We start from the raw sequence: 19,568 nt of genomic DNA, 5'->3' as shown, positions 1-19,568 counted from the left end.
ACAAACATAAACATCTACAATGAACCATTTGTTATTTTTAGGAAAAAGTTAAAAATATTGAATTATAATAGTTTGCTTTATTATTCCTAACTAATAATGTCTCTTATATTTATTTCATGAGGTATGAGTATGTTTAGTTTTGTAAGAAACTGCTAGACTGGCTTCCAAAGTGGAGGTACCATTTTGCATTCCCACCAACAATGAGTGCTTTACATCCTCACCTGAGTTTATTGTTGTCAGTGTTTTAGATTTTGGTCATTCCAATAGGTGTGTATCAATATCTTGTTTCAATTTGCATTTCCCTGATGCATTCGCCATCTATTTCCTTTTTTGACATACTTGTCAAGGTCTTTGGCTCATTTTAAATCAAGTTGTCTGTTTTCTTATTGTTGAGTTTTAAGTATTCTTTATGTATTTGGATAACAGTTCCCTATCAGATATGTGTTTTGAAAATTTTTTCTCCATTCTGTAGCTTGTCTTTTCATTCACTTGACAGTGGCATTTGCAGAGCAGAAATTAATCTGAATGAAGTATAGCTTATCATTTGTGTTTTGGATTATGCCTTGGGTATTGTAGTCAAAAAGTCATTGCCAAACCCAAGGCGATCTAGATTTTCTTCTACGCTATTTTCAAGGAGTGTTATAATTCTGCATTTTAAATTTAAGACTGATTCATTTTGAGTAAATTTTTGTGAAGGGTACAGATTCAATGATTTCTGTGTGGATGTCCAGCTGTTCCAGAACCATTCTTTGGGATGATAATCTTTGCTTCATTTTGTTGCCTTTGCTCTTTTATCAAAGATTAGTTGGCTATATTTATGTGGATCTATTTATGGGTTTTCTATTCCTTCCATTGATCTAGTTGTCCTTTCCTTTACCAATACCACACTGTCTTGACTACTAATAGCTTTATAGTAAGTCTTGAAGTTAGATACTATCAGTCTTCTGAGTTTGTTCTTCTCTTTCAATATTGTTTTGGCTATCTTGGTTTGGTTTTTTTTTTTCTTTTTTTCTTGCCTCTCCATATAAACTTTAAAATTAGTTTGTTCATAGTCACAAAATAATAGGTGGGGATTTTACTAAGGATGACAGTGAGCCTATAGATCACGTTAGGAAGAACTAACATCTTGATAATATTGAGCCTTGCTATCCACAAACATGGTCTATCTCTCCATTTATTTAGTTATTCTTTGATTTTTCTTCAGTGTTTTGTAGTTTTTCTCATGAAGATATTGTACATATTTTGCTAGACTTATACCTAAGTATTTCATTTTTGGGGGGTGCTAAGGTAAATGGTATTACATTTTTTATTTTAAATTCTACTTGTTCATTGCTGTTATATAGAAAAGCAATAGACTTTTATATATTAGTCTTCTCTTATAACCTTTCTATAATCTCTTATTAGTTCCAGAAGGGGTTTTTTTGTCAGTTGTTTCAGATTTTCTACATACATGATCATGTCATCTGTGAACAAAGACAGTTTCATTTCTTTTTTCCCAATCTGTATACCTTTTATTTCCTTTTGTTGTATAGCATTAGCTAGGACTTCAAAAACAATGTTGAAAAGGACTGGTAAGAGGGGATATCCTTGCTTTTGTCCTGATCTTAGTGGGAAAGTTTCAAGTTTCTCACCATTAAATATGATGTTAGCTGTAGGGTTTTTGTAGATATCCTTTATCAGGTTGAGGAAGTTCCTCTTTATTTGTAATTTACTAAGAGTTTTTATGAAGAATGGGTGTTGGATTTTGTAAAATGCTTTCTTTTTGCACCTACTGATACGTTCGTGGGATTTTTTTCTTCTTAGGCTCTTCATTTCATGGACAAAAACCACATGATTATCTAAATAGATGCAGAAAAGGCCTTGGATAAAAATCCTCATTCCTTCATGTTAAAAACTCTCAATAAACTACGTATTGAGGGAACATACCTCAAAATAATAAGAGCCATTTATGACAAACTCATAGCCAGTGTCGTTACTGAATGGGCAAAAGCTGAAAACATTCCCCTTGAAAACCAGCACAAGTTTGCCCTCTCTCCCAACTCCTATTCAACATAGTATTGGAAGTTATGGCCAAGGCAATTGGGCAAGAGAAAAAAATGAAGAGTATTTAAATGGGAAAAGAGGAAGTCAAACTATCTTTATATCTAGAAAACCCATCCTCTCAACTCAAAAGCTTCTTAAGCTGATAAGCAACTTCAGCAAAGTCTCAGGATACAAAATCAAAATCAAAGTGTAAAATTTGCTGTACACCGACAACAGACAACAAGCAAGCCAAGAGCCAAATCATGAATGAGCTTTGATTCACAATTGCCACAAAAAGAATAAAATACCTAGGAATACAGCTAACAAGGGAAGTGAAGGACCTCCTCAAGGAGAACTACAAAGCACCGCTCGAAGAAATCAGAGATGACGCAGACAAATGGAAAAACATTCCATGCTCATGGATAGGAAGAATCAATATTATGTAAATGGTCATACTGCCCAAAGCAACTTATAAATTCAATATAAAGCCATTAAATTACCATTGACATTCTTCACAGAATTAGCAAAAACTATTTTAAATGTATATGGAACCAAAAAAGAGCCTGAATACTCAAAGCAATCCTAAGCAAAAAGAACAAAGGTGGAGGCATCAGGCTAGCTGACTTCAAACTATACTGCAGGGCTACAAAATAGCATGGTAATGGTACAAAAAGAGACAGATAGACCAATGGAAAAGAATACAGAATCCAGAAGTAAGACTGCACACCTACAACTGTCTCATATTTGACAAACCTGACAAAAACAAGCAATGGAGAAAGGATTCCCTATTTAATAAATGGTGCTGGGAGAACTGGCTAGCCATATGCAGGACGTTGAAACTGGAATCTTCCTTATGCCTTATACAAAAATCAACTCAAGATGGATTAGAGACTTAAATGTAAAACCCCAAACTATGAAAACACTAGAAGAAAACCTGGGCAATACCATTTAGGATATAGACATTGGCAAAGATTTCATGATGAAAACACCAAAAGCAATTGCAACAAAAGCAAAAATTAGCAAATGGGTCTAATTAAACTAAAGAGCTTCTTCACAGCAAAATAACTATCAACAGAATAAATAGACAACCTACAGAATGGGCAAAAATTGCAATCTATGCATCTGACAAAGGCCTAATATCCAGAATCTATAAGGAACTTAAACAAATGTACAAAAAAAAAAAGCAACCCCATTGAAAAGTGGGCAAGGGACATGAACAGACACTTCTCAAAAGAAGACATACATGTGGCTAACAAACATGAAAAAAGCCTTCACATCACTAATTATTAGATAAATGCAAATCAAAATCACAATGAGATACCATCTCACATAATTCATGATGGTGATTATTAAAAAGTCAAAAAATGACGGATGCTGATGAGATTGTGAAGAAAATGGAACACTTTAATAATGTTGGTGGGAGTAAAAATTAGTTCAACCACTGTGGAAAACAGTGTGGTGATTCCTCAAAGACAAAGAGGCAGAAATACCATTCTACCCAGCAATCTCATTACTGGGTACATACTCAAAGGAATATAAATCATTTTCTTATAAAGACACATGCAGACACATGTTTATTGCAGCACTATTCATAACAGCAGACATAGAATCAACCTAAATGCCCATCAGTGATACACTGGATAAAGAAAATGTACATATACAACATGGAATATTATGCAGCCATAAAAAGGATCAGATCATGTCCTTTTGCAGGGATATGGATGGAGCTGGAGGCTGTCATCCTTAGCAAACTTACACAGGAACAGAAAACCAAATACTGCATGTTCTCACTTATAAGTGGGAGCTAAATGATGAGAATAAATGGACACATGGCAGGGAACAACACACACTGGGGCCTGTTGGAGAGTAGGGGTAGGGGGAGGGAGAGGATCAGGAAGAATAGCTATTGGATAATGGGCTTAATACATGGATGATCTGTGCATCAAACCACCACGGCACACATTTACCTGTGTAACAAACCTGCATATCCTGTACATGTATCCCTGAACTTAAAATAAAAGTTGAAAATTAAAAAAAAAGAGTGATTATGTCAGGGACTATGTGGTAGCTGCGGAAATGATGAAAAGTGTTCAGAGTCTAGATGCATTCTGAGGGTAGGCTTGATTAGCTGGTGGATTAGATGTGAAAGATGAGAGAAGAAAAAGGCACTAGGATGACTCCAGAATTTTTGCCTTGGGAAAAAAAAAAAAAAAAAAGGAAGAATGCCATTTACCGAGATTATAGAAAACAGCCAGTCTCTTTATTCTTATGCTATTAATTGACACAATGTCCAGTTAACAAGTTTATTTTTTTTTCTTTTTTTTTTTTATTATTATACTTTAAGTTCTAGGGTACATGTGCATAACGTGCAGGTTTGTTACATATGTATACTTGTGCCATGTTGGTGTGCTGCACCCATCAACTCGTCAGCACCCATCAATTCATCATTTATATCAGGCATAACTCCCCAATGCAATCCCTCCCCCCTCCCCCCTCCCCATGATAGGCCCCAGTGTGTGATGTTCCCCTTCCCGAGTCCAAGTGATCTCATTGTTCAGTTCCCACCTATGAGTGAGAACATGAGGTGTTTGGTTTTCTCTTCTTGTGATAGTTTGCTAAGAATGATGGTTTCCAGCTGCATCCATGTCCCTACAAAGGACGCAAACTCATCCTTTTTTATGGCTGCATAGTATTCCATGGTGTATATGTGCCACATTTTCTTAATCCAGTCTGTCACTGATGGACATTTGGGTTGATTCCACGTCTTTGCTATTGTGAATAGTGCCGCAATAAACATACGTGTGCATGTGTCTTTGTAGTACAATAATTTATAATCCTTTGGGTATATACCCAGTAGTGGGATGGCTGGGTCATACGGTACATCTAGTTCTAGATCCTTGAGGAATCGCCATACTGTTTTCCATAATGGTTGAACTAGTTTACAATCCCACCAACAGTGTAAAAGTGTTCCTATTTCTCCACATCCTCTCCAACACCTGTTGTTTCCTGATTTTTTAATGATTGCCATTCTAACTGGTGTGAGATGGTATCTCATTGTGGTTTTGATTTGCATTTCTCTGATGGCGAGTGATGATGAGCATTTTTTCATGTGTCTGTTGGCTGTATGAATGTCTTCTTTTGAGAAATGTCTGTTCATATCCTTTGCCCACTTTTTGATGGGGTTGTTTGTTTTTTTCTTGTATATTTGTTTGAGTTCTTTATTTTCTGAAAGTTACAGGAGAAGACTTTACTGGTTATGACCTTATATTGCTTTAATGGTCATCTGTAGCCAAAATCATGGACATAAATTCTGGGGAGGGTTCTTGATAAGCTTCCCATTCCTGCTATGAGAAGAAACCAGCATGCTCATGCTTCCCAGCAGCATACTGTAATTGCTAAGTGTCAGTGGGGATGTCAGTTTTAGTGTCTCATTAACAGTTGTTAGAGGAAAGAAAGAAGGAAGGGAGGGAGGAAGGGAGGGAGGGAGGGGATGAAAAAAAGAATGAAAAATTAGAAACTACGTAGTCCCAGCCTCTAGAAGGCAGAGGCATGAGGTCTACTTAGGGTCCTCTTGAGACAGGTGAAGACTTCTCAGTGTCACAAAATTAATATCACAAAGTGATGTTATGTTAGTATTATGACATCAAAATGTGTGGGCAGGCTGGGCGGAGCGCCTCACGCCTGTAATCCCAGCACTTTGGGAGGCTGAGGCAGGTGGATCACCTGAGGTCAGGAGTTCAAAATCAGCCTGGCCAACATGGGGAAACCCCGTCTCTACTAAAAATACAAAATTAGCGGGACATGGTGGAGTAAACCTGTAGTCCCAGCTACTTGGGAGGCTGAGGCAGGACAATCACTTGAATCCAGGAGGAGGAGGTTGCAGTGAGCCAAGATCGTGCCATTGCACTCCAGTCTGGGCAACAAGAGTGAAATTCCATCTCAATAATAATAATAATAATAATGTGTGGGCCTATGTCATCTACATCATAGTTTCAGAGTACAATAAATTCACATTTAAAAACTTTGAAGTGCACTGTATCAAAACTTTACTTCATCTTTCATTTTTATGTGATTCAGTTGATAGTCTGGAAGGACAATGAAAGTGAGTTCTATCATGCCACCTGGTGTCCTTAATGATAAAGACTTAGAGTGTATTTGCAAACCCTCAGTTAATGACAGTATTTTTTTTTTTTTAAATTCTGAGCTTTATTGAGGTGTAAGTGACATACAAAAAAAAGTACATATTTAAGGTGTATAATGTAATGTTTTGATATACATATACATTCTGAAATGATTACCAAAATCAAGATAATTAACACATCCATCACCTCATAGTGATCCATTTAGCAAATCCTTTACTAGGTGGCAAAATTGATTTTAAAATCACATTTTTGTCCCCTTGAAATTTTTTCATCTGTAAATGTTCAAGGGCAGTCTTTTAATAGAACACAAACAGCTCATTCCTTCTGTGGCTCCAAGCTGGCATTTCAGCATTGGGTTTAAACTTTAGAGCAACATATGAAAATCTCCTGAATAAAGTTGTCAAAGATTATGGTCATCAAAACTTAGTATGATCAAGGAAACTGGTTTTTACATAATATTCTGAATATTTAAACTCCACAGAGCTTGGATAAATGATGTATAAATTAAATATATCAATTTTTTTCTTTTGGTACATGGTCTATGTTATTGCAGATTAGCATCCCAAACCCAAAATCACAAGTTTGAAATACTTCAAACTCTGAAACATTTTGAGTACTGATATAAGGCTCTAAGGATATGCATTTTGGATTTAATATGCTCAACCAGTAAGCATATAAAGCAAATATTCAAAAATCTGAAAACCAAAACACTTCCGGTCCCAAGCATTTTGGATATGGGATACTCAACCTGTACCATGGTAAATGGTTAGTTCTTCCGTGGCTTATGCCAGTGGTTCTTGATTTAAGCCCCAGGAGATATTGGAAATATCTGGAAACATTTTTGGTTGACAAAGCTTGGGGATGGAGTGTGTTTCTGGCATCTAATGGGTAGAGGCCAGGGATGCTGCTCAATCTTATAATGCATAGGACAGGCCCCAGAAGAAAGAATTGCCTGACCCAAAATATCAATCAGTAGTGCTGAGGTTGAGAATTCTTGACTTAGGCCATAGCCATTCCACAGCTCAAATCACAGTTGCATTCCTTTAGTTGAACCTTACAGTTCAGTTGTTTTACTCAATATTTGAATGCTGAAGGAAGATTGGCCCTCTAGGGTTGTATTTCTAGAACAGGGAGAATGTAGTACTTTGAGCTTGCATGCTTTAGAATTAGTCATTATGTGAGTTGGAAGACCATATGATTCTTTATTAGAAGTTGGCAAGTGTGCCAGATTAGACTTTCACCCAAGAATATCATGAGGGTTAATGAGAGGTTTTTAAAAGATAATAGTTATCTTTGTTTCATGTTTAACAACTTTATGCATTCTCTGGTCATTCCAGCTCCATGGAGAGCTCTTCAGTTGAGTTTCAATTACAGCCCGCAATTCCAGATGCTACAACATTTTAACTATGGCTGCCAGCTATCAGTAAGATTCACAGGCCTGGAGTACAACATTCTTTACAATGTGTGCTTCATATTTTGAAGACCATCTGTCTCATTTTCATCTACAATTGGCTCTGCCAAAGTTTTGCATGCTAAATGATATTTTTCAAAATAAGCTTTTGTGCTACTTTAAAAATATTTCAAAAATATCTTTGAGACACAATTCATATACCATAAAATTCAGCCATTTAAAGTGTACAAGTCAATGGTTTTTAGTATATTCACAAATTTGTGCAACTATCACTACAGTCTAAATTTAGAACATTTTCATTACTCCATAAAGAAACCCCATGCCCCTTAGCAGTCACTCCAGTTCCTCTCCTAGTCCTAAGCAACTACTAATGTAATTTCTGTCTCTAAAGATTTGCCTATTCTCACCAGAAGTGGTGATGTATACGTGTAGTCCCAGCTACTTGAGGAGGCCAAGGCAGGAGGATTGCTTAGGTCCCAGAGTTTGAGGCTGCAGTAAACTATGATACTGCTACTGCACTCCCATCTGGGTGACAGAGTGAGAACCCATCTCTAAAAAATAAATAAATAAGTAAATAAATTAAGATTTGTCTATTCTAGACATTTCATATAAACAAATATACAGTATTTTGGGACTTTTTTTCCACTTAGCATAATGTTTTTAAGGGTCGTCCATGTTTTTTTTTTTGTACAAATCATATTCCATTAGAAGTATAACCATATGTGGTTTTTCCATCTATCAACTGATGGGCATTTGGGTTGTTTCCACATTTGCCTACTATAAATGATGCTGCTATAAATACTCACAAGTTTTTCTATGAAGACATGTTTTCATTTCTCTCTGTTATTATTATAGGCTGAACTGTGGCTCCAAAATGAATTCCTTTGACTCTATGCCCCACATCCAACTTCACGCTCTGCCCCTGTGGCTTTGTAGGGCACAACCCCCTTTCTAGATGCTTTCATGGGCCTGTATTGAGTGCCTGTGGCATGATGCAAGTTGTTAGTGGATCCACCATTCTGCACTCTGGAGGATGGTGGGCCCTTTACTCACAGCTCCACTAGGCATTGCCTCAGTGGGAACTCTGTGTGGGGGCTCCCACATATTTCTCTTCTGCACTGCCCTAGCAGAGGTACTCCATGAGGGCTCTGCCCTGCAGCTCACCTCTGACTGGACATCCAGGTGTTTCCATACATCCTCTGAAATCTAGGAGGAGGTTCCCAATCCTCAGTTCTTGACTTTCGTGCACCTGCAGGGCCAACACCATGGTAAGCTGCCAACACTTGGGGTTTGCATGGGGCCTGTAGCCCCATCGTTTTGGTCAATTTCTTTCATTTGGAATGGGTGTATTTACCCATTGCCTCTGAAACAATGGCCTGAGCTGTATGTTGGCCCCTTTTGCCATGGCTGTGACATAGGGCACCAAGTCCTGAGATTGCACAAAGCAGCAAGGCCCTGGGCCTAGCCCGTGAAAACATTTTTTTCTCCTAAGCCTCCAGGCCTGTGATGGGAGGGGTTGCCATGAAGATGTGTGTCATGTCCTGGAGACATTTTCCCTATTGTCTTGGTGAGTAACATTTGGCTCCTCATTACTCATGTAAATTTCTGCAGCCAGCTTGAATTTCTCCACAGAGGTTTTTCTTTTCTATTGCATCATCAGGCTGCAAATTTTCCAAATGTTATGCTCTTTAAAACATAAGTTCCAATTCCAAACCATATCTTTGTGAATGAATAAAACTGAATGCTTTTAAGAGCACTCAAGTCACATCTTGAATGCTTTGCTGCTTAGAAATTTCTTCCATCAGATACCCTAAATCATTTCACTCAAGTTCAAAGTTCTGCAGATCTCTAGGGCAGGGACAAAATGCAGCCAGTCTCTTTGTTAAAGCATAGTAGGAATCACCTTTGCTCCAGTTCCCAATAAGTTCTTCATCTCCCTCTGAGACCACTTCAGCCTGGACTTCATTGTCCATATCACTATTAGCATTTTGGTCAAAACCATTCAACAAGTCTCTAGGAAGCTCCAAACTTTCCCACATCTTCATGTCTTCCTCTGAGTCCTCCAAACTGTTTCAACCTCTGCCTATTATCCAGTTCCAAAGTTGCTTCCAAATTTTTTGGTATCTTAATAGCAGTACCCTACTCTACTGGTACCAATTTACTGTATTAATCCATTTTCATAAGGCTATGAAGAAATACCTAAGACTGGGTAATTTATAAAGAAAAAGAGGTTTAATGGACTCACAGTTCCACATGGCTAGAGAGGCCTCATAGTCATGGCAGAAGGTGAGTGAGGAGCAAAGGCACATCTTACATGGTGGCAGTCAAGAGGGCATGTGCAGGGGAACTGCCCTTTATAAAACTATCAGATCTCATGAGACTTATTCACTATCATGAGAACAGCATGGGAAAACCTGACCCCATGATTCAATTACCTCCCTCTAGGTCCCTCCCATGACATGTGGGGATTATGGGAGCTAAAATTCAAGATGAAATTTGGATGGGGACACAGCCAAACCACATTATTGTTGTTCAGCACTTTGTCAAATAGCAAATGTTGACTTGATTCTAAGTTCAGTGTATTTTGAAATTCTCTTTTATGGGCTGTCACAGTGCAAAGATATATCTGACTGAAACATAACAGGTGATATGGTTTGGGTGTGCCTCACCCAAATTCCATCTTGAATTTTAGTTCCCATAATAATCTCCATGTGTCATGGGAGGGACCCAGTGGGAGGTAACTGAATCACGGGGCACTTTTTGAATAAGTCTCACGATATCTGATGGTTTTAAGGGCAGTTCCCCTTCACAGCTCTCTTGTCTGCTGCCATGTAAGAGGTACCTTTGCTCCTCCTTCACCTTCCCAGCCATATGGAACTTTTAGTCCATTAGACCTCTTTTTCTTTATAAATTATCCAATCTGGGTATGTCTTTATTAGCAGTGTGGGAATGGATAAATAAAATAGGAATGTAGTTATTAATAATGGGTGTAAATTTATATTTCAGATTTTCTTGATAATCCAGAATTTTCACTGTATGACAGCTTGACAGATCTGATCAGTCTTCATTGTTTTTACCTAGTCACATAGCTAACAGAACTCAGTAGTCAGTTGTAAAAGTATCAGCTGTGCTATTATTTTGTTGTTTTCTGGCATTATTACTATTATCTTTGACACAAGGATTCTTTGTAGGAGCAATCTTTTAATGTCACTTGTTCGAGCAAGTGAGTTTAAAGCTAGAGAGTATAATCTGCAATTACTCATGTAATCATGCACATGGAAACAACAATACACTCGAAGTAAATAAATGAGAGTCCAATTACTCTCCTTTCTTAGTGATTAGCTCCAGTCTCCATTTATAGGTGACATGTGACTGATAAGTGGATGAGAATAAGGGTGTTGGTGTTGATCTGCAGATTTCATAAGAAAAAGCTCATGAAAGGCATCAAATGGCAGCAAAAAGCAGAAAGCAAGAGATGGAGAGAGAGAGAGGAGGGAAGTGCCAGACTGTTTATACAAGCAGTTCTCATGGGAAATAACAGTAAGAACTCACTCATTATCACACATATGGTAACAAGTCATTCATGAGGGTTCCAACCCCATAACCAAAATCCTTCCACCAGGCACCACTTCCAATATTGGGGATTGAATTTCAATGTGAGATTTGGAAAGGACAAATATCCAAACTATATCACCCACCCAAGGTTTTTTTTTTTTTTGAGACAGTCTTGCTCTGCAGCCCAGGCTGGAGTGCAGTGGCATGATCTAGCTCACTGCAACCTCCTCCTCTCGGGTCCAAGCAATTCTTGTGTCTCAGCATCTGGACTACAGACATGGGCCACCATTCCCAGCTAATTTTTGTATTTTTAGTAGAGAAAGGGTTTTCACATGTTGGCCAGACTAATCTCAAACTCTTGGCCTCAAGCAATCTGCCCACTTGGGCCTCCCAAGGTTCTGGGATTCCAGGTGTGATGTGAGCCATCACGCCTAGCCAACCTCTCTTTCTCTTTTTATTTTCACAACCTTTATTCTTTACGTGTTTAGGTCATGGCTAAACATTTTTGGGTATTTTCTTTTTAGAAACATTATAGTGCTGTTTAAAAGTGGCAGCATAAACAGTTTCACCATTTTCTGAGCAAAAACCTGGTAGTTTGGGTACCTTCTTTTGTACATTTGAAAGTCTTCCCCAAGGGTGGTGTACCAGTCACAATTCAGAGAAAAAACAAACAAACAAACAAAAAAAAACAGTAGCTGCAATAAATTAAGGGATCCATCCCAAAGAATTGGCTTACATAATTGTAGGAGTTGGCTAGACAAGTCTGAAATCTGGAGGGCCAGCCATCAGGGAGGGCAGGCTGGCACACAGAGGAATGAGCTGAAGCTGCTGTCCATGGGCAGCATTTCTTCTGGGAAGCTCCACTCTGTTACTAAACCCTTCCAATGACTGAATAAAATCCTCCAGGTTATCTAGGACTATCTCTCTTGTTTAAAATAGGCTGATTAAGGATGTTAATCACATCTACAAAATATTTTCTCAGCAACACAGAGATTAGTGTTTGATTGAACAAATGGATTACAGCCTTACCAAGTTGACAGATAAAACTGACCATTACAGGTGACAATTATCTCTTTGGTCACAAAGCACAGAACATCACTGTCCACTTTACGTTCATATGGAGACAGGGTTTGGTTTATAAAGCTACCATACGCAACCTTAACCATTTAATTTTTTTTTTTTTTCAAACAAAGCATAAGGCGCAAAATTAAATCAAACTCCTTGTTATACTAAGTCCACCAGATTTCCCCTCCCTTCCTCCCTCCCTCTCTTCCTCCTTCCCTCCTCCTAAAATGAAGTGATCCTTCTACCTCAGCCTCCTGGTAGCTGTGATTACAGGCATCCGCCACCATGCCCAGCTAATTTTCTTATTTTTACTAGAGATGGGGTTTCATCATGTTTCCCAGATTGGTCTTGAGCTCCTGGCCTCAAGTGATTCACCCACCTTAGCCTCTCAAAGGGGTGGAATTACAGGTGTGAGCCAATGCACCTGCTGTGGGTAGACTTCTTTCTACAAATGTGCATATAGCACCTTGATACGAACTTGGCTGGAAAAAATTATGCCAATTCCTTGCCTTGTTCTTGATGGAGAGAAACTGAAGATGATACAAGCGATCAATGTTTCTCAAACTTTTGGGGCTCAAGAATACTTTATATGCTTCAAAATGATTAAGGACTCTATTAAGACTTTGCTTTTGTTTATATGGGTTATATCCACAACTATTTACCTTATTAGAAATTAAAACTAAGCAATATAAAAATATTAACTAGAAATAATAAACCTATTACATGTTAACATATAATAACACATTGTGAAATGAAAAATAACTATTTTCTAAAATAAAACAAAGACTTAGTGAAAAGAATGGCATTGTTGTACAATTTTGCAAATCTCTTTAAAGTTCCCTAACTGAAGGCAACCAACTTCTCATATATCAGCTTTGTTAATAAATGTGTTGAGTATGTTGTTTTCGTTGACACATATGAAGAAAATCCTAGGGCCTTTCAGACTGCTTAGTCTTGGAGATCCCTAAGGATCACACTTGGAAACTGATGGTCTATGGCAATGGGTCCTTTTAGGCCTTGAATCCCTTTAAGAATCTGACAGACAATATGAAACTCTGTCTCTAGGAAGCTACTGGAAGGTATACAATGTTGGGAGTTTGCCCTTTGAAGCTCACCTGTGGACCTTCTTTCCCTCCATAAGTCCACTGACTCCAGTTAGGAATGCTTGGGCAGTGGTCTGATAAGCGTCCTTTTTTATATAATGGTGGATAAATTGCTTTTTCCAATGTCTACACATACAGTTTCAAAACCAAAGAGGAAATAAGATTGAAGAAAAGGAAATAAGGAATAATGGAAGAAAGGAAGGGAAAAAGAGAGAGAATTAAAAGGTGGTTTATTGTAATCCCAGCACGTTGGGAGGCCGAGGCAGGTGGATTGCTAGAACCCAGTAGTTCGAGACAAGCCTGGGCAACATGGCAAAACCCTGTCTCTACAAAAAAATAAACAGGTGTGGTGGTGCATGTCTGTAGTCCCAGCTACCCGGGAGGCTGAGGTGGGGACATCACCCGAGCCTGAGAAGTTGAGGTTGCAGTGAGCTGTCATGGCACTTCACCCTGGACAACACAGACTGTGTATCAAAATAATAATAATAATAATAAAAATAAAAATAAAATAAAAAATAAAAAAGGTGGTTTACTCAGTAGAGATCTTTATCTTGCTTGAAAGTCCAAAGCCATTTTAAGAAAGAAACTTGCTAAATCTTCTGCTGTATGCGTAGAGTAATCCCTTAAAAATAAATCACTGCGTAAACGAGATGACTGCTTGAGTCATCATTAACAACTTATTAAAAAGACAGAAGTGCCTCTTACAGAGGTGTAAAGTTTTACTTGCACCCTATCATGCTGGTAGAAAACCTGGGAAGGCAAATCTGAGTGCAGGGTAGAAAACAGTCAGTTGCAGAATATAAACATTAACATGATTATAATTACGGACCTGAGAAGTGAAAAGCACTGGGGAAGTTTTAGGTAAATACAACATTCCACACTGATGCTTTCACAGTTTAACAGCGGAATCACTTATAAACATTCTGATAAAGATCAGAAACTAAAATGCATTCCTGTTTAAAACACAGATTTGCATTTACCAAAGAAGACATGATTCTGGAACAAAGGAAAAATACACTCAACGTTATCAACAGGCAATGATGCTCTCAGTCAATGGAAATTTTTACAAAGGCTCTGGAAAAATAACTGGAGATAGCAGTTGTTTGATTATGGTAAGTCAAGAGAACAGAAGAGGCATGCGGTGCCTTACGGATCTGGGTAAAGAATTAGGGACATGATGCGGTAAATGTTAAATAGTCTTGGCAGAAAATGACCACAGGTAATTTCAGTAAGTATATCCTAAATAAATAATAAAATGTACAGAAATGATTTCTAAGGAAATTTGAGCACAAATGTTTGCTCCTTAGAACACTGGAAGGGTCAGTGATCAGAACTGTGCGCACATACAAATCACAGGTCTGGAAAGATCCCATAGATCGAAAATGTGTCTTTGAACAAGTCGCTCCTCTAATATGCTCTCTAGGCAGGTGTGGAGTATTAAAAACAAGTTTACTGGAGAGACAAAGATAACAATAGGGTTTGGAAAGGCAGACCACTTAAAAAAGGCTGATTTTTTGATAGGGAGAGAAAAAGTTATTGATTTAATAATAGTAGTCACCTATACAAAGATCATTATACAGATAATGGAGGCTTTTTTTTTTTTTTTTTCTATTTTGCAGGAAAAGAAGCATAAGCTGCAATAAAAATTTGGTTTCAAGATAACAAAGTTAGTCCCCAAAAATCAGTATTGAGAGTCACTGACATTAAATGAAGAAGATACAAGGATGGTATGGGGACTTTCACACTGACATTAAATGAAGAAGATACAAGGATGGTGTGGGGACCTTCACTCTTCAAAGATGAGCTATATACATGCCCCTGAAAGGCTGTCTGAGGGCAGGAGAAGGCTGGAGATGACAACTCTGGCCTCTGCCAAGTACTCGTGCTATTTTCTGGATGTGATACTATCTGTTTTGTAACTCAGAGGCAACACCACATACTTAGCACAAGGCTCGAACTCCCTTTGGGGTTATCAATTACTTACATAGCCTTCCTCTAAGGGAAGGCTTGCAAATGGTTCATATTCAACCCTTACATGTGATAAGCATTCATGTGGGCTTCACAATGTAACAGAGGTACACAGGGATTCTTGTAAACAGAAATTTTATAAACAGTTAACTGATCTCACTTTGAAGAAGTCTTAATGACTAGATGTCCTTTATCAGAGTAGACAGGCTTAAAATGCATTGCTTGTAGTATTCTGTTGTAATGCCTTTTTTTATTTTTGCATTGGTTTTTAATTCATTTAATTGGTTTAAATTCTTTTTTTACATTTCATTTTTGCATTTGTATGCCAGTTAAAAAGTATGAAATGGCACATTGTGGGATTTTGTTTACCTAAATTCTAGGAAGATTGAAAGGCACCTTTTATTTGAATTAAGTAAGCCTGAGGTTATTCAGCATGAGTGATCTCTGCATTTCTGAAAGGTTATCTTGTCATTTAATAAACACAAATAACTTAGGCACACTTGAAGAGCTATTAAATGAGAGCAGAAGATTAAAACGACATGATTTCTTACTTTGTCCACCTGAAAGGAGAGCTTGCGTTGGTGATTAATCTTGCACTGTTAAATTCAGTTCCTAAATATTTAGATAAATAGTTGGTCTGATCATTATTTGTAAAGTATTAGTAGTTGCATGTTGAATTATCATGTTAAGATTTTTAGTTTGTTGTTCATGTGACATGAAAGATAACAATTCCTAAAACTGAATGCATGGCTTATTCAGCTCAGGTCACATACAAAGAGAAACACTGATGCTGCAATAAACACAGTAAAGTTATCCTGGTTTGAAGCAAAATGGCTGTGAACTAAGGTATATGGACTTTACGTTGTATGTATCTTTTCAGTTCTAGTAAACTCATCTGGAATCATATAACAGAAAATGATTCTCTAGGTCCAAACACATTTAAGTTTAATGACTGGGGCTATTCTAACAATTGTGGCTATCTCATTTTTTCTCACTAGTTCATTAGCATAGCACCCATTTAAGAACAACTACTTATAAACATAGTAATGTTTCAGAGGCTATAAAATAATAGAGGAAGAAAACTTAAAAAATCCTTTGTCTGTAGCCAAGAAAATGTGAGGATCAGATTTGTATTTGTTTTGAACAATTGGAAACTGTCACAATTGTTTTTAAGATGTAACATATGTATATAAAATATGGGATTCTGTAGTATTAGCCATTTTGATATCTTTTGTTGAAAGAAAAAATCAAAAAACCCTATATGTTCTAAGGCTCAGAAATCAAAGGATTCCACAATTTTCATTTCCACTAAAATATTTATTTAATTGATATCTTACAGAAATAAATAAAAACAGTTTTTGTCTAATACAGATAATTTTTATATATATATGTAATTTGTTTTTACAAAATTGAAGCATATCAAATTGTTTTCTCTAAAACATAGCTCAGAAAGGAATAGTAGAAAATAAACACAAAGAAATACTGAAGTAGTCTCATTTTTAAATTATAAGCATGGGCCTTCTGAATCTCAGCATGACATGTTATTAGTAAAAGAATGTAAGATATGGAGTCAGGGTACCTGGGCTCCACTGTTTACTTGCTACATGTCCTAAGAAAGTTTCAATGTATCTGAACTTCAGTTCTCTACCTTTAAAACAGGAATGATATTAATTGTATCAACTTCACAAGATTGTTGGGCAAATTATACATGTAAATGTACAGGAAAGCTCTTTTTAATATGTAAAGAGCTATAAAAATAAGTTTGATTTAATTTCATATAAAAGAATCAATGCATACCTCCTTTTAACTGAAGAATAAGCACCAAAAGCATGTGTGTGTTTTCTTCAGTTGAATTACATCACTCTATAAACCTAGAGTAAGAAAATGCACCTTAACTGAGCACCAAAGCCTCTTGGACAAATGGGATCCAGGGGATGGTTCTATGAGTTTTCCAGGCAGCTGACTAGGAGCTAATAAGTCCTGAGGGTCAAAAAAGGTCCTTTAAAACTCTGAAGGCTCAAAGAAAAGGAAGCCAAACAAGAACATTTGTATTACATCAAATGGCTAGGATATAACAAGCTACTCCTTATTCAGCAATTTCAAAGTCCATTAATTCCTCACAGAAGAAGAACACTTGGTTATTAGCACTTGCAACGATTCGCTTATGTGAACATGGCATTCTCTTGTTCAAAAGGTCAAAGACTCGTGCTTAAGGGAGGAACAACTGGAGTGAAATAACAACTCTACCATGAATTTAGATATCACTGGCTAAAAAGTTCTAGTTACACAAGAACATGGGCGAGAAAAAGAATCCAAGACATCAGTATAATAATGATTGAAACAAAACCCTGCCATATTTCCATGTTATAATAAAACAAAATCTTAAAACTGCAATATTTACAGATACATCAATCTTACAACATATAAAAACTTTAACAATAAGAAAAATTAAGAGTAGAGAAAGCAGATAATTTTAAGGTAATCATTAATACATTAAAAAAATCTATTTGGAGTTAACTGTCTACACTAACACCACTTTACACATAATAGAAATATGAATATTTTCATTGTTTTTGTTTTCAGTAGCAAGATGCAGAAGAAAGAAATAACTGTCTAACATTAACTTATTCTAAGGAGTTGTATTATTGCAAAATTACTAGTTGTAAAGTTATGGTATAAGCCTACTCAAAAAATGAGTTAATGTAATTCACCATCTACTTAAAATATTACTAACAAGATACTGGTGAATCATGTGCTAAAGATACTGAAGGCCCTTCCAAAAACTGAGATCTATGTTGGTTGAATATACCAGGTCATATAAAACTAGACTAGTTTACTTTCTTATTCCAACTCTTTTTATGACTGATCTTATCATAAGAAAAGTAAGTACACATTACCTCTCTTAATTCCCTTGTATCGTCAGATATAGATATTATTTGGGACAAAAAATAAATATTTTATTAGGAGTGTAAAATTAAAAATCTTTATAGATCTTCTGAAAACAGTATATTGAAAAGGACTCAGTAAGTACTAGGCCACTGTATAACCAGAACAAGAAACAAATTCATTCAACTAGGAACAGTTGTAAATGTTATCTACTGGGTTTTTAAAACTTGTAACTTTGCTCTACAGCTATGAAAGTTTATTAATACACTAAAGTCCATGGAATGAATCAAGTATAGTTCATTCAAGCTCTTCAGTTTCTTTGGTAAACAGGTCTGCCAGGTCAGCCACGGTCAAGACGGAAGCCTCTGAATGCTTCACTGATGAGTTCGTGTGACTGCAAGGTTTTCCAAATGAGCACAGTGAGAAAGAAACCCCAAGCCATCAGCGATTGTATTTGTAGTAATACGAACTAGACACATATTTTTTCTTAAGTTTTTGTAACTGGGCTATAAGAAACTCCCAGAGGAAAGCAAGTGATAAGATCATTGTTATACCTTGTCAAAACTAGTGAAGACTTGTATATATTACGTTTAGGGTCTGTCAAAATGTTTTTTTCTCTGTGCAATTAACAGAACAAAGAACAAAACTCTTGACAACTGCTACTAAGGCTCTCACCTTACAAATTACCTTCTTACCACCTAAAGTTAAATTGTTTCAAGAGAATTTCAAACAACTCATAACTGCTATTTTATTAAAACAACCTAAATAAAAATCACTGAAGTCTGATACAAAAGGAAACAAGAACTTTAAAAAGCCTTCATGTTTTAGGTAAAAAGGCTCCTGTGGAAGCCTCTTTCCTTCCCAGAAACCATCAATGGAAGAAAATTTGTGGTTTCAAATTGTTTCTTTGCTATTTGACAATCCCTTCTAAGGCAATCATCTTTTCCCTGGGTACCTTCCAATCCTACCTACCTCCTAAAGATGTAGAAAGATTTATGTTTTCAAAAAGATTTAAATAAATTATAGCATAAATATTAGAGTGTTCTATGATTCCAGAGTCAAGCTTTTAAAATTAAGACTGGTTTGGTCTCTCTGCTTTTGTTCTGTCTTTGGATTGACACCACAATTAACCTTAACCAATCAAGTTTTTGTTTTGTTTTTCCCAGGGACACAGTCTTGCTCTGTTGCCCAGGCTGGAGTGCAGTGGCATGATCTTGGCTCACTGCAACCTCCACCTCCTGGGTTCAAGCGATTCTCCTGCCTCAGCCTCCCAAGTAGCTCAGACTATGGCGCGTGCCACCACGCCTGGCTAACTTTTGTGTTTTTAATAGAGACGGGGTTTCGCCATGTTGGCCAGGCTGGTTTCGAACTCACGACCTCAGGTTATTCCCCTGCCTCAGACTCCCAAATTTTAAA

At 37.0% G+C, this 19,568-nt stretch overlaps 1 protein-coding gene and 1 long non-coding RNA gene across 2 annotated transcripts in view; one reads left to right on the top strand and one right to left on the bottom strand.

The window, feature by feature from the left end:
• Positions 1-17,601, top strand: part of LOC105524251 — an 80,694-nt gene extending 63,093 nt beyond the window's left edge. The window contains exons 3-4 of the long non-coding RNA XR_001003729.1: positions 14,918-15,000; positions 15,048-17,601. This is a non-coding gene — a long non-coding RNA (uncharacterized LOC105524251). The remainder of the gene's footprint in view (positions 1-14,917; positions 15,001-15,047) is intronic.
• The window catches only part of SHPRH (SNF2 histone linker PHD RING helicase, E3 ubiquitin protein ligase), an 81,120-nt gene continuing 78,114 nt past the window's right edge, over positions 16,563-19,568 (bottom strand). The window contains exon 30 of the mRNA XM_011959444.1: positions 16,563-18,546. Within this exon, the coding sequence (XP_011814834.1) occupies positions 18,450-18,546 (97 nt within the window). The 3' untranslated portion in view covers positions 16,563-18,449. The remainder of the gene's footprint in view (positions 18,547-19,568) is intronic.

Source organism: Colobus angolensis, unplaced genomic scaffold, assembly GCF_000951035.1.
Source record: "Colobus angolensis palliatus isolate OR3802 unplaced genomic scaffold, Cang.pa_1.0 Scaffold493, whole genome shotgun sequence".
Classification (NCBI taxonomy): Eukaryota; Metazoa; Chordata; class Mammalia; order Primates; family Cercopithecidae; genus Colobus; species Colobus angolensis.
The sequence above is the reverse complement of the archived record's forward strand: the minus strand, read 5'-3'. Positions and strand labels throughout refer to the sequence as shown.